The 24903-nt window shown below is 42.2% G+C and overlaps 1 protein-coding gene across 1 annotated transcript in view; it reads right to left on the bottom strand.

Annotated features, from left to right (window-relative positions):
- The window catches only part of CEP128 (centrosomal protein 128), a 450179-nt gene that overhangs the window by 342145 nt on the left and 83131 nt on the right, over positions 1–24903 (bottom strand). The window contains exon 12 of the mRNA XM_038752555.1: positions 24515–24675. Coding sequence (XP_038608483.1) covers positions 24515–24675 — 161 coding nt within the window. The remainder of the gene's footprint in view (positions 1–24514; positions 24676–24903) is intronic.

The following is a 24903-nucleotide window of genomic DNA, read 5'->3' as shown; positions in this document are numbered from 1 at the left end:
AACAACCCTTAGCACTTCTGGATTCTATCCTGTACCTAAGCATTTAAACAGACATGTCTATAACATTCATTTATTCAGCTACTTCATTCTGTAACATCTTTGTCTTTCCTTCTATACCTCCATTTAAAAATAATGTTTATCTCCCCCACTGACTTGTAAAAATGGTGGGGGCAGGGGATGGGTGTATTGATTCTGGTAGCCTCTTCCAAGCATGTACTACTACTCAGTAGGGCTTCAATACCATTGCTTAACTGATTGATTGCAAAATCAAAAACTGACTATAATTGAGACAGACCAGTAAAGAAATAAATTACACTGGTTTAGGACCAAAAAAAAAAAAAATAGATGGAGATACTCAAGTGAACTTGGACTTGATGTAGTTACAACTGTGTATGGAACAATGAGAAAAATAGACCAATCTCAAATGTGAGAGGGGTTGTGATGGAAAGAAAAATAAAGGAGTAAAAGAAATTAAGAAATTTCAAAATCATTTATGAAGAAAATCAATCAATGATATGATCAACACACCTGCTGTGTGCAATGTGTTAAACATTATGGAGAGTAGAAGAAAACTAGTAGACTTGACTCCTGTCCTCAGGGAGTTTATAATCTATCCAGGAGACAGACACGAAAATACATTATGGCTAGGAGGAAGAAGCTAAGAAAGCTGTGGACATGAGCAATTAGCTATATAAAATGGAATAGCATAGCTATGAGAGGTTGAAAGGAGTTATGTGCTTAGGCACTTTCTAAGTGGCTAAGAATGGCTGGAGGAGCAGCAAGGGATATGAGGAATGGAGATTAGGAATTAATCAGAAATGGAAGTCCTGAAAGCAGACTTTGAAAATAGGGAGAGCTGTGGTCTGTCCAACTTGAAGAGGTAGGGAGCTCCAGGAGGTGGAGGGGCAAGATAAAGAGTTCAGTGGTGAGAGTGAAGAGAAATGAAAAGAATGGATAAGGAGAAAAGGAGAGAGAAAGAGGTTTTTGATGACTGAAGAGATATATGCAAAATCATTCTTTTTAAAGAAGGGCTAAAGTAGAGGACCAGATGACCAGTGCTTAGAACAGTGCTTGGCACACAGTAATTGCTTAATACCATTATTATTATATCCATAATGAGCCGATTGATCAATCACTGGCATTTATTGAACATTTATTGTATGCAGAGCACTGTACTAAGCACTTGGGAGAGAGAGTACAATAAAACAGAGTTGGTAAACATGTTCCCTGCCCACAAGGAGCTTACAGTCTAGGTGGGTACAGGTGTAAAGAGTAAATTCTGAACACAAGCAGAGATCCCCTCTTGAAAGTCAGCCAAGAAGGATGAGATGATGGAAAAGCAGCTTAGCTTAGTGGATAGAGCACAGGCCTAAGAGTCAGGAGGACCTGGGTTCTAATCCTAGTTCCGCCACTTGTCCACTGCGTAACCTTGGGCAAATCACTTCAGTTCTCTGGACCTTAGTTACCACATCTGTAAAATGGGGATTAAGACTGTGAGCCCCATGTGGTATAGGGACTATGTCCTACCTTATTAGCTTATATACACCCCGGCACTTAGAACAGTGCTTGACACATAGTAAGTGCTTAACAAATACCATCATTATTATGATTATGGGTGTAAGAGTGGGGGCAAGTTGGGAAATAGGCAGGAGACTTTGGGGAGTTCACACATGATGGCCTCAATTTTGGCAATCAAGTATTTTTCAAGGTCATCGGGGCAAGAGAGGAGGGAAGTGGGACACTGAGATTCATAGGAGGGGCCTAACTGGGAGTCAAGGGAAGAGTAGTAATGCTGCTTACAAAGGAAGGAGTAGATGTGTTCCAAGAACAAAGCAAGGGTAAATTCACACTATTTGAATTTACCTGCCATTATAAGCTTCTTATAGATACAGCAATACATTGTCCAGCACAATACAATCAGGCTGGTCACCTTTGCTCCCCCAGAAAACCTGCTTGCTCACCACATGGATACTTCCTCCTTTTCCTCCTTCCTTCCACCACCCCACTCCTCAATCAATGGTATTTATTGAACAGTTGCTGTGTGCAGAGCACTGTACTAAGCACTTGAAAGAGTACAATGGAATAAGTAGACACAACCCCTGCCTTCGAGAAGCTTACAATCTAGTCGAGGAAAGCCAGCTCGATACTGGCAGGGGGATCCAGCATTCTAGTTACAGTTTTATTTTGGGGTTGTTTTTTTAAAAAACTTTCAGCACTGTGCCACAAACAAAAATCTACTTTCAAGAAAGGAACAAAGATAATGAAGTAAACTTACAGAACAAGGAAATCATGTTTCAGGAATATGATCTTATTGGTATGCCAAAATCCCTAGTAATAATTTTTTTTATTCCCTGATGTTTTTTTATCTGACACTCAAACATTATTGAGTCTAAGACCGGTTTTTGAGTAATTCCATGAGAGGGTAGCTGCTTCTTAAGCATCGTGGCTCAGTGGAAAGAGCGTGGGCTTTGGAATCGGAGGTCATGGGTTCACATCCTGACCCCGCCAATTGTCAGCTGTGTGACTTTGAGCAAGTCACTTCACTTCTCTGTGCCTCAGTTACCTCATCTGTAAAATGGGGATTAAAGCTGTGAGCCCCCCGTGGGACAACCTGATCACTTTGTAACCTCCCCAGCGCTTAGAACAGTGCTTTGCACATAGCAAACACTTAATAAATGCCATTATCACCACCTTAAAAGTGTGCTGGATTGTCGGCAAGGAGGGTGTCTACCAACTCTGATGTGTTGTGCTCTTCCAAATGCTTAGTACAGTGCCCTGCACACAGTAAGCACTCAATAAATACCAGTGATTGAATACACTATTGATTTGATGCTAATTTTATGCAATGTATTTTATTTTGCCTGGGCCTGTTGGGGATTAATCATCTTAAAAAGAAATGGACATCTTTCTGGTATTTGCTGAACTGATAACAAAAAGCCAGTTTCTGAACTTATATAAAAATGTGAATATAGGCACTCACCAAGAAACAGACATAAGAAGTTCCTCAAAAATGTGGGTGTGTTTTGAACCACAACAATCAACCGTATTTCTTGACAGCTTACTATGTGCTGAGTACTGTACTAAGCACTGGGGAGAGTACAATATAACAGTATAATAGACATATTCCCTGCCCACAACAGGCTTAGAGTCTGGCAGGGGGGAGGGGGGGCGGGGGGTGGAGACATTAAAATAAATAAATGAATTACAGATAATTTCATAAGAACTCTGGGGCTGGGAGGGGTGAGGAATAAAGGGAGCAAGTCAGGGTGATGCAGAAAAGAGTAGAAGAAAAGGAAAAGAGGCCTTAATCAGGGAAGGGGTCTTGGAAGAGATGTACCTTCAATAAGACTATGAAGCTGTGGAGAGTAACTGTTTGTCAGAGGGCATTCCAGGCCAGAGACAAGACATGGGCAAGAGGCTGTGGCAAGATGGACGAGGTCAAGGTAAAGTGAGTACGTTGGCATTAGAGGAGAGAAGTGTGCAGACTGGGTTGTAGTACGAGAGCAGCTAGGTGACATAGGAGAGAGCAAGGTGATTGAGTGTTTTAAAGCTGATGGTAAGGAGTTTCTGTTTGATATGGAGGTGGATGGGCAACCACTGGAGGTTCTTGAGGGGAGGGGAAACATGGTCCAGGCAGCAGAGTGAAGTATGGACTGGAGTAGGGAAAGGCAGAAGTCAGCAAGGAGATTGATATGGTAATCAAGGCAGGATAGGATAAGTGCTTGCATGAATATGGTAGTAGCTTGGATGGAGAGGAAAGGGAGAATTTTAGTGATGTTGTTAAGCCTGAACTGACAGAATTTAAAGACAGACTGAATATGTGGGTTGAATTAGAGAGGAGAGTATGGGGTGGGCTGTAGAAGGAGAGAAGGGAGGTGAGATAGGAGGGGGCGAGGTGATTGACAGCCTTGAAGCCCAGGGTGAGGAGTTTCTGCTTGATGCGCAGATTGATTGGTAGCCACTGGAGATTTTTGAGGAGGGGAGTAACAATGCCCAGAGCGTTTCTGGGCAAAGACAATCCGGGTAGCAGCATGAAGTATGGATTAAAGTGGGGAGAGACTTGAGGATGGGAGATCAGAGAGAAGGCTGATGCAGTAGTCCAGACGGGATAGGATGAGAGCTTGAACGAGCAGGGTAGTGGTTTGGATGGAGAGGAAAAGGCGGATCTTGGCAATGTTGCGGAGCTGAGACCGGCAGGTTTTGGTGACGGCTTGGATGTGAGGGGTGAATGAGAGAGCGGAGTCGAGGATGACACCAAGGTTGCGGGCTTGTGAGACGGGAAGAATGGTAGTACCGTCAACAGAGATGGGAAAGTCAGGGAGAGGGCAGGGTTTGGGAGGGAAAACAAGTTCAGTCTTGGACATGTTGAGCTTTAGGTGGCAGGCAAAGGTAAGACATCTGTGTCCTGGTCCCCACCCCTACATCCTCACTCAAGGGGCAAGGAAACAGCTCATTGGGCCAGCTGCCGCACTACTCCATTTCTGGTTCTCATCCCTATCCCCAGGCACCCGGGCTCCACCAATGGCAGCAGCTCGACCCTTATGTTCCAGCTCATCCCCCCATCTGTGAGCTCCGATCTCCTACGTCAGCCAAAGAAGCCCCTGCATCCTTCCCTTTTGTCTTCTCCTTCCCATCTCATTACAGTGCTTGACTCATAGCGAATACTCACAAAATAGCATCACCATTAATCAAGGCCTTCCCCTGGCAAACTTTTGAGAATGAGACTGTACATAAGGAACGTCAATCTGAGCCCGGTCATCTCGGTATTCTTTCTCCAACAGCCGAACCAATAATGTACAAAGGGACACTGTAGGCTGCCCTTCTTAACACTGTATGGTTCCTACCAGGAAAAATGAAGCTTTGAAGCAAGTTATTCCCTCACTTGAATTCAATTTATGCCCAGTAACTGCTGTAGCTGTCTTGTTTCAGTCGAAAATGGGCCAACTATGGTATAATTGAGGCCCAGGGACACTGCAAAGGATTTGCTAATTGGTCAGCCCCCAGAAACAGAGGATGGTTAAGTTGGGCTTTATTGCAATACTATACAGAGCCAACTATCTTTTAAAAAGGTTAAAAATATGTTCCCATCACCATGGGCAAGGCATGTTCCCACTGTGTTTTAAATTGTGAGGCTAAGCCTTTCTCAGATTTTTTTTTTCCTGGAAGCAGTAATTGTCCCATAATAACTGTATCATGCATTTATTCTAATTATTAGGAATACTGGTGAATGAAAATCACCTTCATTAAAGACTGGATTAAGGGGTGGGCAGCAGGAGGATGCAACATGAAGGGTTAGACTTACCCTGGCATAAATGGCAAGGGGAAGGGAGTAGGAAAATGAAATGCAGAAATTAAGTAGAATAAAGAATTTGGAATCATTAGAAAGTTGCTCCAGGGTGACCTTGCTTCCTGGGCTGTAAGTACCACCTCTCTTTGATGATACTGCCTTGACAGCCTTATCATCTCTGCAGGTATGCAGTCTCAAGTCACCTCTTGCCTCCAGAAAATCTCCACATGGATGTCCCACTGGCACCTTAAACTGAGTATGTCTACGACTGGACTCTTCATCTTCCTCCTGTACTCACTCCTCCACCACCACCACCTCTGCCACCATTTGCCCTACGACCTTGAAATCAGGTTTAACTTGTCGCTGTCTTTAAATCCTCACATTCAGTCTCTCATTAAATCTAGCTAGTTGGTTCTCTACCATATTTTTCAGTTCTGCCCCTTCCTTTCCACTCAATGGCACTACACAGGTTTTGGGTTTTTTTTTTTTAATGGCATTTGTTAAATGCTTACTAAGTGCCAAGCACCGGGTTAGATACAAAGATACAAGTTAATCAGGTTAGACCCAGTTCATATCCCACATGAGGCTTAGAGTCTTAATCCCCACTTTACAGATAAGGTAACTGAGGCACAGAGAAGTGAAGTAACTTGCCCAGCGTCATTCAGCAGATAAGTGGAGGAGCCAGAATTAGAATGGAGGTTCTTCTGACTCCCAGACCCATACTCTAATAATGATGGTTTTGTTAAGCACTTACCATGTGCCAAACACTGTTCTAAGCACTGGATCAATCAATCAATCATATTTATTGAGCGCTTACCGTGTGCAGAGCACTGTACTAAGCGCTTGGGAAGTACAAGTTGGCAACATATAGAGACAGTCCCCACCCAACAGTGGGCTCACAGTCTAAAAGAAGTGGAAGATACAAGGTAATCAGGTTGTCCCACGTGGGGCTCACAGTCTTAATCCCCATTATACAGATGAGGTAACTGAGGCCCAGAGAAGTGAAGTGACTTGCCCAAAGTCATGCAGCTGACAAGTGGCAGAGGCGGGTTTAGAACCCACAACCTCTGACTCCTGAGTCCATGCTCATTCCACTAAGCCACGCTGCTACTCTATGCACTAGGCCACGCTACTTTGCACATTCTTATCATTGTTGGAACAGATTACTCTATCAGACTCCTCCCTGGTGCCCCTGCTTTAACCCCTCCAGGTTGTCCTACTATCTGCAGCCCCAATCATTTTCAAAACAACTCACCACAGTCACCACAGAGCCCACAGGTTCTGAGGGTAAAATTCTTGTGTCTCCCCCACAGCACCTCCCTTGGCTTTCCTTGTCCCATCCCATGCTGAAGAACTCTGGGGTCTTTCCCACAGGGGCAGGCAAAGAAAAAATGATCTAAAAGTCTTAGTACTGTTCTATAATTTATGGAGAATTGGCCTCTAGGATAGGTTAGTGCTGCAATGACTTCCCTAGAGTCTCACAAAATCAGCCCTCTCCTACCAGCTAAGGAACCATCTCGGCCCCTTTCATTGGAGATACAGATGCCACACTGCTTCACTCCCACACATAGAATCCAGTTCCACTGCGGGGGAGCCTTGTTGATTAGAGTTGTTTGTCCAGTGCCCCAAATCTCCAGTCTACATTTGCCCACCACAGCTAAAAATCAAGTCAGTGCATGTGGTGGAAACCACTTGATTTTGGATTCAAATATAGTCAATAAAATCATTCAGGTACCAAAAAACATAACGGTCCACAAAAAATATATACCAACCTACCCACATTGCAAAAGACTGAAATTGGCATTCTTCATTATGTGCCTAGAATTAATTGTAATTCAGCATTGCTGAGTTGAAGCTAGCATATTTCAAGGTTAATTCACCTGATATTTCCCTTCCATTGTCCTGCCCATGTTCCACTCAGTTGGGAAAACCCTTGACCCACTTTTTCATCAAAAACAGGAGTTTTATAAATTGGCACTAGAGGGAGGTCTATACTGTACTCCCAGGACTAAAGGACTAAAAATCTAAGGCAAGAGGAGAGAAAAAAGTAATAAAATCAGTGGTAAACAAACCCCTGGAAGTTCAACTTCCCAAATATCATTTATGTCAAACTAAATTAATCCCATTACATTATTATGTGAATACCCTTTCCAGCCTAAACAGATTACATTTCAAATGTACTAATACTTTTGTTTCATTTTGAAAATAATGTAATGTATGCCAGCAAAGATTAATTTTTAAGTGGAACCCAAATGAATATAATTTCCAAGAAGATACACATTTACAAAAACCTACAAAGACTATGGATTCATATTCTTAATCTGGTAATAGGCAGCCTGATAAAATATCAGAAGTCATTATGTTTACCCTTCCATGAGTTTTTGCGTTAAAGAACAAACTTTTGACTTCCCAACTACACTAATTAATGATTATATAATCATTATCACTTTCCATTAACTCTCGCCAACGGAAACACAAAGAATGTCAGACCTAAGTAAATGTGTTCTTCAACCTATATGGATCGTTCAAAATAATTATTTCTCCACAGCACATATTGGAATATATTTGGTTTATAAAACTTCACCCTCCTTGTATTTCCTTAATGAAACATGATGCCCAGCTTAAGCAAAGTGCAGAAAATAGCATTCAATGAATCAAATGCCTTGATTTTAATGTGAACAGATAAAATGTTAGCTTCTAATTCATTGTCAGTGATGCTCACTATCCACAATATATTAACACACAAAATTTTTTCTAGATATTTAACTGAAAATACAAGAAGACACAGAATTAATTCCAAAACCCAGATCCACACTATGGAAAAAATCTGACCCCAGGACAAGAGATTTTGAATGCATTCATTTACTTTAATTTCTCATTCCCTCAATTGAAATGATAATTTTAACTCAAGCTTTGCTAGATAACCCTGTGAGCAATTTCAGGATAAAGTCAATGGGAGGAGATACCACAAGGAAAAAGGGTAGTGTTTCCAAATTAGTTCTGAATCTTAGTTTAGACCAGTGTTGTATAGTGGAAAGAGCATGGGCCTAGAAGTCAAAAGCACCTGGGTTGTACTCCCAGCTCTGCCATTGTCTTCTGTGTGAGTGACACTGTTCAAATCACTTCACTTCTCGGTGACTCAATAACCTTATCTGTAGAATGGGGATTAATACTGTGACTTCCATGCAGGCTCTGGAATGGACTCTGTCCAGCCCAATAATCTTGTATCTACCTCAGTACTTAGTACAGTGTCTGGCACAGAGTAAGCACTTAACAAATAGCATTTAAAAAAAAAGAAAAAAGAATCTGGGATTTGTCAGTTTTCCTGAAGTGTGCAGAACCAAACAAGCGTTGTTGCAAATGAGCTCTTTTGGTCACTTTTTTGATACTTCTTTGAAGTTCCACAACTGATCTTTTCTTTGTTAAAATTGCTATATAAGCTTTGGGGAATATGGCTATCATCATCAATCACTGAAACCCTACCATGTGCTCAGCACAGTACTAGGAGACTGAATGGAGATATGGAATAAAAGTAGAAGACCTGGCTCCTGCCCTTGAGGGGCAAATAATTTAATTGACTATATATACATGATAAAATTATATTTTGGAAAGTACATTACTCTATGTAAAATATGTACTGTAAAGAAAATGCTAACATATTTTAAGTAAAATTATACTAGTTTTACAATGTTAAGATCTTCCTATTTTTCCAAAAACAATCTCTCCTTTTGTTCTTCAGTTTTAATATCATCTACTACAGTCTCTTCTGCAGCATGGCTCAGTGGAAAGAGCCTGGACTTTGGAGTCAGAGGTCATGGGTTCAAATCCCCGCTCCACCAATTGTCAGCTGTGTGACTTTGGGCAAGTCACTTAAGTTCTCCATGCCTCAGTTACCTCATCTGTAAAATGGGGATTAAGACTGTGAGCCCCACATGGGACAACTGATCACCTTGTAACCTCCCCAGCGCTTAGAACAGTGCTCTGCACATAGTAAGCACTTAATAAATGCCATTATTATTACTATTATTCTGGGATGGGTAATCGCAGCAGCAATGGATTTTATCCTTTCAAATTTTTAGTAATTACATCAAAGAATAGAATACAGATTTTTTAAACCTGAGAAACCTCCTCAAGAATTTATCACTCAATGGACATTCAAATTGTAAACAACATTTTATCAATGATGTTTTAAAAGTTTGGGACAACTCAAAGTGCAAACTATCTGTCTAGGAGAAGCAGTGTGACCTGATGGATAAAGTACAAGCCTGGAAGTCAGAAGGACCTGTGTTCCAATCCCAGCCCCGCCACTTATCTGCTCTGTGTCCTGGGGCAAGTTACTAAACTCTTCTGCCTCAGTTACCTCATCTGTAAACTGGTGATGAAGACTGTGAGCCTCTTGTGGGACATGGACTGTGTCCAACCTGATTGCTTTGTACCTTTCCCAGTGCTTAGTACAGAGCATGGCACATAGTGTTTATCAAGTACCAAAAAAACCCCAGGAAAATGATTTCTCTCCCTGAGCATAGTAAGGTACGTACCTCATGTTACATATCATTAAAGGTTATACCTCTAAAATAGACTCATCTCCTGGGGCCTGGAAAGGATTTAGAACACAGAAACAAAAATCCAGAAAGAATTCCAAGCCTTGCATGGATAGCAACATACTAGAAATGGTGGAAAAGAAAGAGCAGGGCTGATGGGGATGAACAAAAGAAGGTAGCAAGAATGGGAGTGATTTATTCTTAGTCCCATTATGCAACTGATGGCTCAGCGATGCGATCCAATGTAATTCACACCTTTGCTTTGGATCCCCTTATTTTGAGGGATGGCCCCCATCCCGCCACCCACTGTGGGAGCTACATACGCAGAATATACATCCAAGTCTCACCATTATCTTAAAAATTAGTCACATACTGAACCCAGACTCTATTATGTGCATCCAATTGATTGGTCCAAATTCTTGCAACAAAAATGGTTGTAATGGCCATAATGGTTCACAACAATGTTCTGACAATGATTTGTAAGGTTAAAATTTCATCTTCTCATTTAAAAATCTTTTTTTCTGTTTCAGCATTTTAGAAGCATAATGGACCTGTTGGCTATTTCCGATATAGTTAGGCTATCTCCGTTCATTTTATGCACTACTGGAAGTCTGCTTCAAAACAAACACCTAGAAAACAATGTAATTTTCTACTTAAGATGAAATGCATTCAAATTAAAATCACTCAAATTTGTTAGCTATAAAGTCTATAGGAATAATGCATGAGCAATTACATTCTGCTTATTGAAAAACTACTCTCCCTGTCGCCTTTTAATGACATTCTTGGTAACCAAGAAATTTGTAATTACCAGTTACTTATATACTGCAATATCACTACCTTGCTTTATTTTGTCATGGGTTTTTCCACTAGAAAACCCTCCTATGATTATTCATAAAGTTATATTTCATCCTTATAATGATTTAAACTATTAAAACTATTGCCAACCTGAAAAGTACAACATAATGCCTCGTTGTTATAATGAAAGCTAATCACACATCTTAAGAGGGAAGTTTTTGAGATCTACTACTTTTTCAATATACCAGAGTATATTTTTACATGAAAGGTGTGACCATGTGGTAACTTGATGGTGGATTAAAAATAAAAATTTTTATTTCCTGTTACGTTAGGAAAGACTGACAGGAAAATGCAGAAGAGTAGATAATATGAATCTTTGTTTTCTTTAAAATATCAAATTGCCTTTCTAATTCAAATATTTGAAAGGAATAAACCTCATTAACCTTTAGAGGTTACTGAAAACAAAATGGAAAAAATTAAGTCATCCAGTAAGTGCAAAAGCTTCTTCATTCCAACTGTTTTCATTCTGATAACAACCTCTGAGATGCAAGAAGCCCCTGGGTACTGGATTAAAATAAGACATGTAAAGAGAGTAAAACAAGCATTTCGTTAGCACAGTAAAACAGTTGGCAGTGTGGGTAGGGAACGTGTCTACCACTGCTACCATATTGTAATAATAATAACAATGATAATGATAATAATAATAATAGTGGTATTTGTTAAGCGCTCACTATGTGCCAAGCACTGTTCTAAGCACTGGGGTAGACACAAGGTATTTGGTTGTCCCACGTGGGGCTCACAGTCTTAATCCTCATTTTACAGATGAGGTAACTGAGGCATAGAGAAGTTAAGTGACTTACCCAAAGTTACAGAGCTGACAAGTAGCGGAGCCAGGATTAGAACCCAAGACCTCTGACTCCCAAGCCCATGCTTTTCCCACAAAGCCACGACACTTCTTTACTGCACTTCCTGAGTGCTTAGTACAGCGCTCGGCACACGATAAGCACTCAAATACCACAGGTTGATCACAATATGGCCTAAAGCAGGGGGCTCTTGGGAGATAATAGCACAGTCTGCATTGTGGCAATCACAAGATGGGTGCTTTCCACTGAGTCGAGGCTTGGGAAAGATCAGGCAAAAAATCCGCACTCTCGGCTTCAAGGCTCTCCATCACCTCGCCCCCTCCTACCTCACCTCCCTTCTTTCCTTCTACAGCCCAGCCCACACCCTCAGCTCCCCTGCCACTAACTTCCTCACTGTGCCTCGTTCTCGCCTGTCCCACTGTCGACCTCCAGCCCACGTCCTCCCCCTGGCCTGGAATGCCCTCCCTCCGCACATCCGCCAAGCTAGCTTTCTTCGTCCCTTCAAAGCCCTACTGAGAGCTCACCTCCTCCAGGAGGCCTTCTCAGACTGAGCCCCCTCCTTCCTCTCCCCCATGTTCCCCTCCCCATCCCCCCGCCTTACCTCCTTCTCCTCCCCATAGCACCTGTATATATGTTTGCACATATTTATTACTCTATTTTACTTGTACATATTTACTATTCTATTTATTTTATTTTGTTAATATGTTTTGTTGTCTGTCTCCCCCTTCTAGACTGTGAGCCCGCTGTTGGGTAGGGACCGTCTCTATATGTTGCCAACTTGTACTTCCCAAGCGCTTAGTACAGTGCTCTGCACACAGTAAGCGCTCAATAAATACTATTGAATGAATGAAGGAATCAGAATACTAAGAAACTAATTTGGAAGCAGAAAAACACCCTGCAAATATCCACTATATCAGCAAGGAACAAGTACAGGAGAGTTGTAATCACACCCACACATAGCTAAGATCTCCTGGTCAGAGCTATCACTTTTGAACCTCAAGAACAGATAAACAAACACGAAACACGCACACACACAATTGTTCCTTAGGTTTCACAAAGGGCAGATCTCATTTTCATCAGGTCTGTCTTCACATTACCTCTATAAACGACCCTTTGCCTCTATCCAAACAGACACTGTATTAAACACAGGAAAACTCACCCACCCATCTCCCTTCTCTATCATCTTCAATCTCTCAGTTTACTCTGGTTTCTTCCCTTCTACCTTCAAGTTCATGTCTCCTCCATTCAGAAAAAAGTCACCCCTCAATCCGACCCTCCAGCTGTGACCCCATTCTCCCTGATCCTATTCCTCTGCAAACACGTGACTGGATCACATACACCCAGAGAATTTTTTATGGCATTTGTTAAACGCTTATTATCTGCCAGGCACTGTATCTTAATACCAGGTCTTAACCTGGGGTAGATGCAAGCTGATCAATCTGATCAATTCCTGTCCCACATGGGGCTCACACTCTTCCTCCCCATTTTACAGATGAAGTAACTGAGACCCAGAGAAGTGAAATGACTTACCCAAGGTCACAGAGCAGACAAGTGATGGATCCAGGATTAGAACCCAGATCCTTTGACTCCCAGGCCCATCTTCTATCCACTGGACCTTGCTGCTTCTCTCCACCTTGACCTCCCTCCAGTAGGGATTTGGTCCCCTTCCCTCTGCTGAGATGGGGTTACGAAGGACACTGATGACCTCCAGCCTCACCATTCTTCAGTCCCCTCCCCTTATCAATCCATAGTTCCCAAGGCTGCCCAGAACATCTTCCAGAAACACTGCCCAGCACAAACCTCCCCACTTCACAAAGCCCTCCAACTTTTTCATTTGGTAGTAGAGGTAGTAGTAACAATATAGATTATGCCCTATGAGGTCAGCACTGTAAGCTCTGGGAAATAAAGACATGGTTGACGTACAAAGTCCCTGGTCTCACAACCTAAAAATAATGGGGCTCACAATCTAAGGGTGAAGGGGTTGGTGACAGACACGTAAGGAAAATCAAATACAAATGCAAAAGATAAGATGAAATCAAACATGAAAGGAGCAGCAGGATTTCATGCTCTCTGCAGCTTAGGCCAACCAACCCAGAAGACCCATGGAGAAGCAGTGTGCTGTAGTAGATAGATCATGGGTTTGGGAGTCAGAGGACCTAGGTTCTAATCTCGCCTCTGCCAATGGTTTACTCTGTGACCTTGGGAAAGTCACTCAACTTCTCTGTGCTTCAGTTCTTCCTTCTACTTAGACTGTGAGCCCCATGCAGTACAGCAATTATGTCCAACCTTATTAACTTGTACCTACCCAAGAGCTTAGAACAGTGCTTAATACCATAAAAAAAGTTATAGGTCCTCTACTGAGCATTCTCAAAGTTGTGAAGGCCTCACACCAGGCAAGGGTCAATGGGATGAGAGCCTGAGAAAGGACACATCCTTTGTACTTGTGCATATACGCAGCGATTGAAAATTCACTGTATTTATTCTGATTCTTCTGATTGTAAATATTTTACGTCTACAACATGGCCTAGTGGGAAAAGCACAGGCCTGGGAATCAGAAGGATCTGGGTTCTAGTTCTGAACCTACTACTTGTCTGCTGTGTGACCTTGGGCAAATCACTTAACCTCTCTGACCCTGGGTTCCCTGATCTGTAAAATGGTGCTTAAGACCGCCCCATGTAGGACAGGGACCATGTCCAACCTGATTAGTTTTTATCTACCCATGGCATGTAGTAAGCACTTCACAAATACCACAATTATTATTATTATTTGTGGCACTTAAGTGCTTTGTATGTGTCAAGCATGTTCTAAACACTGGGTATATACAAGCTAATCAGGTTGAACACAATCCCTGTCCTGCATAGGGCTCACAGTCCAAGTAGGAGGGAGCACTGAGGCACAGAGAAGTTGAATGACTTGTCCAAGGTCACATAGCAGATGTATATTGGAGCAGGGACTAGAACCCACATCTTCTGACTGCTGACACAGTCCATCACCCAGTCTTAATTGCCATTTTACTGATGAGGGAACTGAGGCACAGAGAGGTAAGTGACTTGTCCAAGGTCACACAGCAGACATGTGGCGGAGCCAGGATTAGAAACCACGTCTTCTGACTTGCAGAAGGGTGCTCTTTCCATTAGGCCGCACTTATTATTACTATTGTAATTACTGTTATTATTACTTCCACTGGTAAGAATGTAAGCACACTGGGGTCAATCAGGTGGACTGTTATACTCTCCCGAACAATTACTATGGTGCATTGCTCTCAGCAGAATCCCAGAAAATATCATTATTCCTATTATTAGCATCTCGTTCTGGCTGAATCTAATGAACTCTAGACTACTGTACTCCTTCTCGACCTCTACTAAAATGCATTCCTTTCCAAAACACCTAAAACAATTTAAAGATGCAAAAGAAATGAGGATAAACCAGTCAACACAAAAGAGGTAGCTATTTTATGAATACAAGAAAATAAACATATTATCTCTTGATATTATTCCAAAGAGAGGACCTTTCCTGTAACTTCTCTGCCTCTATCAATCACAAAGTTATTATTATATATTCTTTATTTTCTTCCCCTATCTTCTAACTTTTTTGTGGCAACTCTGGCAAGTCATGTTATCTTTTCCATCTAAATTATGTATCTTATTTCCTCAATGAATCTGAAAGTCAAATATTAGTTTATTTTAGTAACACTGACTCCAAGGTGGAGAGGGAGGAAAGAGGCAAAAATTAAATCAAGACGACCCACTGATCGAGGGTACTTGGAATAAAAATTGCTTATGAAGGTTAATGAGGTTAAACTAGAGTTTAAATATGCGGAATTAAATTTTTATGTTGTGCCCATACTCTGATTAAAAGTCTTATGTACATTTGAAAGGAAAATAAGACAAATCCCAATGTAGCATCCATTTTGGGTTTTTTGTTTTTGATTTTTTTTTTTGGTGCCAGGAGCTGAGATAGTTAAATTTGTTTTTCCCAGTGTGAAAGGGCTGTCTATATTATTCACTTTACTAAGCTAAATGATGGTGCAATTAATACTATAGAGCAAAGGTCTATTGAAAAGTTTTCACCTTTCACAGAGCTAGATAGGACTTTAAGCAATGGTAATGTATCAACTGATGCAAGCTTAGCAAAACCTAAAAAATACATCTCTGCTGTTAATTAAGAGAGTGAAGGTAGCCACAGTTATGGGGATGGGGAGGGCAGCACTAATATGAAAACACCTCCTAAGGCCTAATGGCAGGATATTCCAATTCTCACTCTCAATCTTCATTTTATGCACTGGTTTAGTTATTAAAAAGAACACTTTAAATTAGGAGCGTTATGAAGGATGGGGCCTATGTCTGACTGACAATCCACTCCAGTGCTTAATAATCTCCTACTACAACATAACAGCACATTTCATCTGTTTAGCACCAACCTCTCATCTATCCTACAGAAGAAAGCTTCCCCTAAAGTCCTCCCTATGGCCTGGAACTCACCCCCATATCTCACTCTCTTCATATCCAAAGGACCTTGCCCTCCCTACTTTCAAAACCCTCCTAAAATCACCTCTCTCCAAGAGGCTTTCCCTAACCCCTCATTGTCTGTACATTTGACTCTGTACCTTGGCTTCTCTGTAGAGAAGCAGCGTGGCTTAGTGGAAAAAGCCCACGCTTGGGAGCCAGAAATCATGGGTTTTAATCACAGCTCTGCCACTTATCAGCTTTGTGACTTTGGGCAAGTCACTTCACTTCTCTGTGTCTCAGTTACCTCATCTGTAAAATGGGGATTAAGACTGTGAGCCCCACGTGGGACAACCTGATTACACTGTATCTACCACACTGCTTAGAGCAGTGCTTGGCACATAGTAAGAGCTTAATAGTATTATTACCTCAAACACATTGATATTCTCTTCAGCCCCACAGCACTTATGTACATATCAATCAATGGTCAGTCAATGGCATTTACTGAGCCCTTCCTGTGTGCAAAGGACTGTATTAAGCGGTTCAGAGACTACAAGAGATGGTAGACACATTCCCTTCCCACCAGGATCTTACAGTCTAGAAGAGGAGCCAGCCATTAAAATAAATTATGGATAGGTATAAAAGTGCTCTGGGGCTGGGTTTGGGGTGTATATTAAGTGCTTATTCATTCATTCATTCAATCGTATTTATTGAGCGCTTACTGTGTGCAGAGCACTGTACTAAGCACTTGGGAAGTACAAGTTGGCAACATATAGAGCCGGTCCCTACCCAACAGCGGGCTCACAGTCTAGAAGGGGGAGACAGACAACAAAACAAAACATATTAACAAAATAAAATAAATAGAAAAAATATGTACAAATAAAATAGAGTAATAAATACATACAAACATATATACATATACACAGGTGCTGTGGGGAGGAGAAGGAGGTAAGGCGGGGGGATGGGGAGGGGGAGGAGGGGGAGAGGGAGGAGGAGGCTCAGTCTGGGAAGGCCTCCTGGAGGAGGTGAGCTCTCAGTAAGGCCTTGAAGGGAGGAAGAGAGCTAGCTTGGCAGATGTGCGGAGGGAGGGCATTCCAGGCCAGGGGGATGATGTGGGCCGGGGGTCGACGGGGGGACAGGCAAGAACGAGGCACAGTGAGGAGATTAGCAGCAGACGAGCGGAGGGTGCGGGCTGGACTGTAGAAGGAGAGAAGGGAGGTGAGGTAGGAGGGGGTGAGGTGATGGACAGCCTTGAAGCCGAGGGTGAGGAGTTTTTGCCTGATGCATAGGTTGATTGGTAGCCACTGGAGATTTTTGAGGAGGGGAGTAACATGCCCAGAGTGTTTCTGGACACAGACAATCCGGGCAGCGGTGTGAAATATGGATTGAAGTGGGGAGAGACAGGAGGATGGGAGATCGGAGAGGAGGCTGATACAGTAATCCAGACGGGATCGGATGAGAGCTTGGACGAGCAGGGTAGCGGTTTGGATGGAGAGGAAAGCCGGATCTTGGCAATGTTGCAGAGGTGAGACCATCAGGTTTTGGTGACGGCTTGGATGTGAGGGGTGAACGAGAGAGCGGAGTCGAGGATGACACCAAGGTTGCGGGCTTGTGAGACGGGAAAGATGGTAGTGCCATCAATAGTGATGGGAAAGGCGGGGAGAGGACAGGGTTTGGGAGGGAAGACAAGGAGTTCAGTCTTGCACATGTTGAGTTTTAGGTGGCGGGCAGACATCCAGATGGAGATGTCCTGAAGGCAGGAGGAGATCCGAGCCTGGAGGGAGGGAGAGAGAGCAGGGGCAGAGATGTAGATTTGGGTGTGATCAGCATAGAGATGATAGTTGAAGCCGTGGGAGTGAATGAGGTCACCAAGGGAGTGAGTGTAGATCGAGAACAGAAGGGGACCAAGAACTGAACCTTGAGGAACACCTACAGTAAGGGAATGGGAGGGGGAGGAGGAGCCAGCAAAAGAGACTGAGAATGAATGGCCAGAGAGATAAGAGGAGAACCAGGAGAGGACGGAGTCTGTGAAGCCAAGGTTGGATAGCTTAATAGACGAGATGGAGATACAGTGAGTAGGTTGATATTGTGGGAGGGAAGTGTGCAGGAGTATATTCTTAGTACAGCATATCGATAGCAGAGTAGATTCTTATACTCTATTTCCCCTATCTGTAATTTGTTTTAATGTCAGTCTCCCCCTCTAGACCACAAACTCCTTATGGGCAAGGATCATGTCTACCAACTCTTTTGTATTGTAATGATAATAATAATAATGATAAAAATGGTATTTGTTAAGCGCTTATTATGTGCCAAGCACTGTTCTAAGCATTAGGATAGATACAAGGTTATAAGTTGTTCCATGTAGGGTTCGCAGTCTTAATCCCCATTTTACAGATGAGGTAACTGAGGCACAGAGAAGTTAAGTGACTTGCCCAGAGTTACACAGCTGACAAGTGATAGAGCTGAGATTAGAACTCACGACCTCTGACTCCCAAGCCCATGCTCTTTCCACTAAGCCACGCTGCTTCTCTTGTCCTTTCCCAAGTTCTTAGTACAGTGCTGTGCACACAGAAAGTACTCAACAAATACCAGGGATTGATTGCTTAGCTCAGAATCAGCCCTAAATAAATACCATAACTAATTAACTCTGACTCCTATTAGCAAATAGAAACACCAATGAACACATTATATCAATCTTCACAATAAATTCATTCATTCATTCAATCATGTTTATTGAGTGCTTACTGTGTGCAGAGCACTGTACTAAGCGCTTGGGAAGTACAAATCGGCAACATATAGAAATGGACCCTACCCAACAATGGGCTTACAGTCTAGGAAACAAATAATCCCTTTAGTAGGCCTACTATGTGACCAAAAACACTTGATACTGTTCAATAACGAAATTGAGACTGACATTATGAGTTTCAATTTAAGCCAGTTCTAAACTGAGGAGAAAACGTGAGAAATGAATCCAGATATGTTTATCACTGTACTTCAATTGAAACAATATAAAGAACTGTGATACTCCAAAAATACTGTGGAATCTTTTTGCACAATACTTGCTATGCATTGAAAATGCACATGGCTGTGCACCCCTTAAGCATTTGTATACTCAACCCAGCCCCCAAGCACATAGTACAATGGTCTGCACACGGGAAATGCTCAAAAGATGACATTGATTGACTATGTTTTGGGGATGATTGAGTTCTGTTACTTCTTGCTATAATGAGGTTCCGTCTAGAGAGCATTTTATCTATTAATCAATGGTTGAGAAGCAGCATGGCCTAATGGCAAGAGTATGGGTCTGAAATTCAGAGGATCTAATCCCAGCTCCTCCACTTGTCTGCTCTGTGACCTTGGGTAAGTCACTGTCTTCTCTGTACCTCAGTTACCTCATTGGATTAAGAACCCAATGTGGCACAGGGACTGTGTCCAGCACAATTACCTTGTATTTACCCCAGAACTTAGTATAGTGCCTGGAATAAAGTTAAGCACTTAAATACCATACCATTTACTAAGTGCTTGGGAAGGTACAATACAACATAGTTGGTAGACATGATCCTGCCCACAAGAAGTTTACAATCTACAGAGACAAATGTTAAAAGAGACTAGGGATAGGGGAAATAGTACAGCATAAGAATATTTTCATAAATATTTTGATTAGGGTGAATATCAAGGTGCTTAAGGGGTACATAGCCAAGTTCACACTTGACAGAGATGGGAGGGTGAATAGTGAAAATAAAGGGCTTAGTCTGGGAAGACCTCTTGGAGATGTAATTTTTGGAGGGTTTTGAAGCTGGGAAAACGGGTGGACTGTTGGCGATGGAGGGAGAGGGAGTTCCAGGCCTGAGGGAGAACATGGGCAAAGGGTCAATGGCAAGACAGAAGAGGTTGAGGTACAAAGAGTAGGTTGGCATTGGAGGAGCAAAGCGCCTGGGCCAGGCTGCAGCAGGAGACCAGCAAAGGTAAGGAAGGAGGGAGAGAAATGATTGAGTGCTTTAAAGGCAATGGTGAGGAGTTTCTGTGTGCCAAGGTGGATGGAAAAATATTGGAGGCTCTTGAGTGGGGAAATAGGGGCTCAATGGTTTTTCAGAAAAATGATCCAGGCAGCAGAGTAAAGTATGGACTGGAGAGGGGAGAGCTAGGATGCAGGAAAGTAAGCAAGGAAGCTGATGCAGTAGTCAAGGCAGGAAATGATCAGTGTGTGGAGACTGATGGTAGCATTTTGGATGGAGAGGAAAGGGTATATTTTAGAGATGTTGTGAAGGTACCGTCGACAGGATTTTGTGACAGAATATGGGTTGAATAATAATAATAATGGCATTTATTAAGCACTTTCTATGTGCAAAGCACTGTTCTAAGCACTGAGCACTGTTTGAGTCAAGGATAATGTTAGAGTTACAGGTTTGTGAAACAGGGAAGATGGTGGTGCTGCCTACAAGGATGGGATATTTACAGGGAGGGCAGGGTTTGAGTGGAAAGATGAGGAGTTCTGTTTTGGACATGTTAAGTTTGAGGTGTCATCCAAAGTAAAAATGACCTGAAGACAGGAAGAAATCCGAGACTGAAGAGAAGGAGGGGGTCAAGGCAGGCAGGTAGTTTTGGACATCATTCTAATTGAAGTTGTGGGAGACAGAGAGTTCTCCAAGGGAGTAAATGTGAACGGAGAATAGAAGGAGACCCAGAACTGAGCCTGGCAACACTTGGTCCAGGGAAAGAGCTCTGCTTTAGGAGTCAGGAGACCCAGGTTCTTGTCTCAGTTAGGTCCTGCTGAGGCTGGGCCATCAATGGTGAAGATGTATCACCGAAGAATTGCTAAAGGGGTCCCATGAAGTCTGTCCAGTAGAAATTCTACAAAATAGCTGGTTAACATGGGAGGCCAACAACATAGCTAATGTGGGTGGCAAACACCAAAAGTCATTAACGGGCATCATGAGCCCATTGTTGGGTAGGAACTGTCTCTATATGTTGTCAACTTGTATTTCCCAAGTGCTTAGTACAGTGCTCTGCACACAGTAAGCGCTTAATAAATACAATTGAATGAATGAATGTATGTAAAAAACCTACATGGGCACTTCACCATAAGCAGCACCCCTGCCCACCTACTCTCTCATTGCACTTGGGACCCCCAACAGGACTATGACCGGCAAGGTCAAAGGCAAGAGAGATCTACTGCACAAACCTCAGGTACGATAATAAATCCCTTCATATAGATTCCTGCCCATAATGTTTTAGACCCGAGGTCCATCCAGAATTTCAGACACGCCAGCGGCATGGTGTAGTGGATAGAGCATGGGCCAGGGAATCAGAAAATCATGAGTTCTAATCCTGCTCCACCACTTGTCTGCTGTGTGGCCTTGGGTAAGTCATTTCACTTCTCTGGGCCTCAGTTACTCCAATTGCAAAATGGGGATTAAGACTGTGAGCCTCAAGAGGGACAGGGACTGTGTCCACCTCAATTTGCTTGTATCCACTCCAACGCTTAAGTACAGTGCTTGGCACAAAGTAAGCACTTAAATTCCACAATTATTATTATCTGCTTCACTTCAATCAAGAAATAGTATTTATTAATGATTTTCTGCACACACAGCATTGTACTAAGCGCTTGGATGAATACAGTATTACAGACCTGAGAGATACATTCCCTGCCCACAATTAGTTTACAGTCTACAGGGACTATAGTCACTTGTGTTTGAAAAATAAATTATAGTAGCATACACTGTTCATAAGACTTTTTTTAATTAAAAAGGTCATCTTTTTGAACAAATGAGTTTACAGTTGCATTTATTTCTTCAAAACTAATCACTATGGTAGTCAAGTTCTTCAATTACTGTAAATTAACACCTGACAAGTTAAAAAGAGTTAACAATTGCCAATGATTCTCTAACTGCAGGGAAAACATAATTAGCAGTTCAAAAGAAAAATGTATTAGCCTCAACTGGACAAAACAATGCATTTTCAAACAATGCCCAAAGCTCCATGTTTCTTACTGGTAAAATGGAAGCATCTGCATTTTCAAGAGGAAGGAAGTTTTTTGACTACAGGTGAAACTGATGAAACAAGTTTAGAAAATTTCAAAATATTCATGAATAAGCACAACATTTTGTACCAAATTTGATCCATCACTACATATTACTTTTATTTCCTTTTTCCTATAATGAGATTCACACAACATGTCATTTATACTTCCTTTTGCCCAATTTAAATGGATCAGCTAAAAACTAAAGCTGTAGAGACAAGGTTTTTTTGTTTTGGTTTTGTTTTCCTGTAAGATTGCATCTCTAGACAAAGCTCCTGATTTGTCCAGGTGACAGCCATTTTCAGATCGCTGCCTAAGGATGCTAATTCTTTTTCCCCGCTCCTCATCTGCTAAGGTGCCGATCCATGCAGGAGTTTTTTACTCTTGGGGGACAAACAATGTCATTCACCCTAGGGAGCATTTCTCTTCCTTGTAATCATTTAGATTCCACAGTGCTAATCAACAGTGGGCAGGCACTTTTTCTAATAAATGTTCTAAATCAAATCAGTTTCCTATGAAACCTCGCTTTCATTTGCAATGTTTATCAGACAGGGCTTTTGCTTTCTCCAAATTGCCCAGAGCTGCAGCAGTGTTAAGGGACTGGGTTGGGTGAATGGGTGGGTGGACAAACCTTAAAGGCCCTAAAAGCCTTAGGGAAGCAGCATAGCCTAATGGAAAGAGTACAGGCCCAGGAGTCAGAAGAACTGGGTTCTAATCCAGCAATCCAGCAGGCATTTTCGAATCCAAAGAAAGGAAAACAGCACCTGATTCTAAACAGATGGCAAAGATATTTTGTCCACCCTTGGTCAATCAATCAATCGTACATATGGAGCACTTAGTGTGCAGATCACTATACTAAATTCTTGGCAGAGTTTAAAATAACATATTGGTAGACATGTTCCCTGCCAACATGTTCCCTGTAAGTGATCTTACAGTCTAGAGCGGGAGACAGAGATTAATAAACGGTGCAAATCCAAGTGCAACTCTAGACAATCCTTAACATACACTGGGGGAGGAAAAAAATCTTTCCTGCAGAAAAAAAACATATTTACTTTCCTCAATAATAATAGTTATGGTATTTGTTAAGCACTTACTATTTGCCAAGCACTGTTCTAAGCGCTGACAAACAAGCAAGTTGTAAAATAAAACCTGTACAGAGAAATCTTTGTCCCCGCCATTATTCTGAGCCAATTACCATTAAGTCAGTTATTAAACATTTGGAGTCTTTGGAAAAAAGTTCATCAATATTGCCCTTTCCTTAGACTCTGATCCTAAATGGGATTCACAGGCAGCATGGAGGCTTTTTTTTAAAAAAAAAAAAGTATCTGTTAGGCACTTACTATGCACCAGGCACTGTACTACGTGTTAGGGTAGATGTAAGCTAATCAGGTTGGGCATAGTCCATGTCCCACATGGGGCTCACTGTCTTCATCCCCATTTTACAGATGAGGGAACTGAGGAAAGGCAAGAAATAATGCCTGCTCTAGAAATACCTGTTAAACATTTCTTGTGCAGATTTGACGAGGTAAGTGCTTTCAATGCCTAACTCCCAGGACATCTTACCATCCATTTCCATTTAGAAAAATCATTTTTATACTACCTCATTGAAATTACAAGTGGCATATTCACAGCTAAAAATACATCTTTAGAAGGCTTCATTTTTCTGAACCTGTCATCCAAATTGGATATAACTTGATCATTCAATTATAATGGAAATTAAGCCGATCCTTTGAGAAACACTCTCCTATTTTGGTCTGAATACTGCTTTTCTGATCATTATTCCATCTACAGCAGGGAAATTTGATCAGGGGGGTGGACTGTAGTGGCTGCCTAGTCATACATTACTTAAGAGAAATATAACATAACCTTCAAGAGAAAATCAATATTGGGCCAAGGCTAGGACACCTCCTGAGGGGCTCTGAGGTTAAGATTCATGGCAGCCGCTTTTAGAAATTACCAGGCAGAAAGAGGACCAGAGGAAGGAAAAGAAAGAGACACAGAGGAGGAGGAGGATGGAGGGAGGGAGAAAGAAAGGCATAGTGTTTGGTGTTCCATCAGTTACACAAAGGGATTTTGGGCTGGGGATTTTAAAAAAGCCATCAGCACGCTCAGAGTCCTTTAATACTACTCAATTAGCCAACAGTATTTGTGGAGCACCTAATGGGCACTGAGATTTGTACTTCCTAAATGTCTGGGAGATTACAATCGAGGCAGAAGACATAATCCCTACCCACAATCTAATGGGAGCCTAAGTTGCATTGGGAAACAGAGACGTTTCCATGGAGAAAAGTCATTGCTCATGCAAGAATGACAGCTAAACCTCGGTTCAAAGCCAAGGCCTGTCAAATCTGGAGCAACGGGAGACTGGGGTGGGTTGTCTTTAGGTTCTCAATGAAGTGTAAAAGAGCTCCAGAGGCAGTTCTAAGTGCTTCAGGAGAATTTATTGTTACAAGGCTACAGACTCCTCAGTGTGAGGAGATTTTTAGATAAGGGTCCAATCTACTCTCTCTGAAAGTTCATTTGGTCACAAGGAGACAGAAGGTAGCTAAAAATAGCTAAATCACCTCTATTTGTGCTGCAAATTGGGCTTTCTCCTTGTCCTTGCGCTCCAGGCACCGCCTCAATTCATCCACCTCAGACAGAATGGTATTTCGGTTCAGCTCAGTCCTCAGCTCCAGGATCTGCCGCTCCAGGTCTTGTTTCTCCCACTCGGACCTCTCAGCAACTTCAAAGAGAAAACATATTTGCAGGACGCACATTGTTATGCTTTTCACTCAGACCAAAATTGCCACGTTGACTCACCCTCCCGCAGTTCTTGACTCTTATCTCAAGCCTTCCGCTCATCACGGGTGTCAGAAATGTCACCCAGGTGACTTTTGAGTTTATCGATTCTGATGGGAGTCAGGCAATGACACATGACAGCGAGTCCGCACTGCTGTCCCATCAAGTGCTG

The sequence above is a fragment of the Tachyglossus aculeatus genome, chromosome 1 (genome assembly GCF_015852505.1).
Source record: "Tachyglossus aculeatus isolate mTacAcu1 chromosome 1, mTacAcu1.pri, whole genome shotgun sequence".
In the NCBI taxonomy this organism is placed as follows: Eukaryota; Metazoa; Chordata; class Mammalia; order Monotremata; family Tachyglossidae; genus Tachyglossus; species Tachyglossus aculeatus.
Note: the sequence above shows the minus strand (reverse complement) of the source record. Positions and strands in the feature narration are given on the sequence as shown.